The sequence below is a fragment of the Alosa sapidissima genome, chromosome 15, assembly GCF_018492685.1.
Source record: "Alosa sapidissima isolate fAloSap1 chromosome 15, fAloSap1.pri, whole genome shotgun sequence".
In the NCBI taxonomy this organism is placed as follows: domain Eukaryota; kingdom Metazoa; phylum Chordata; class Actinopteri; order Clupeiformes; family Clupeidae; genus Alosa; species Alosa sapidissima.
The window spans coordinates 25,750,537-25,750,765 of record NC_055971.1 but is presented as its reverse complement, the minus strand read 5'-3'; the positions used below and the strand labels follow the sequence as shown (position 1 = coordinate 25,750,765).

Below are 229 nucleotides of genomic sequence, written 5' to 3'. Positions count from 1 at the left end.
CAGTACATCACATCATCACCTGCCCAAGCAGATTACTCAGATTACAAAGGCTTACTTCATTCCCCATTTACCAGTGCGGACTGCAGCACACAGCGGAACATCAGCTTTCAACACTTTCTCTTCCTTTCTCTCTCACTCCTACTCTCTCTTCCTTTGTTCCGGTCTCTCTTCATCCTCCTTTCTCATCCTCACCCTCTCTATCAGTTTTCTTCTCTACACTGTCATGTAG

The 229-nt window shown here is 45.9% G+C and overlaps 1 protein-coding gene across 1 annotated transcript in view; it reads left to right on the top strand.

Moving 5' to 3' along the window:
• LOC121683475 (latent-transforming growth factor beta-binding protein 4) overlaps positions 1–229 on the top strand; it is a 73,405-nt gene extending 73,176 nt beyond the window's left edge. Inside the window, exon 28 of the mRNA XM_042063106.1 lies at positions 205–229. Within this exon, the coding sequence (XP_041919040.1) occupies positions 205–229 (25 nt within the window). The remainder of the gene's footprint in view (positions 1–204) is intronic.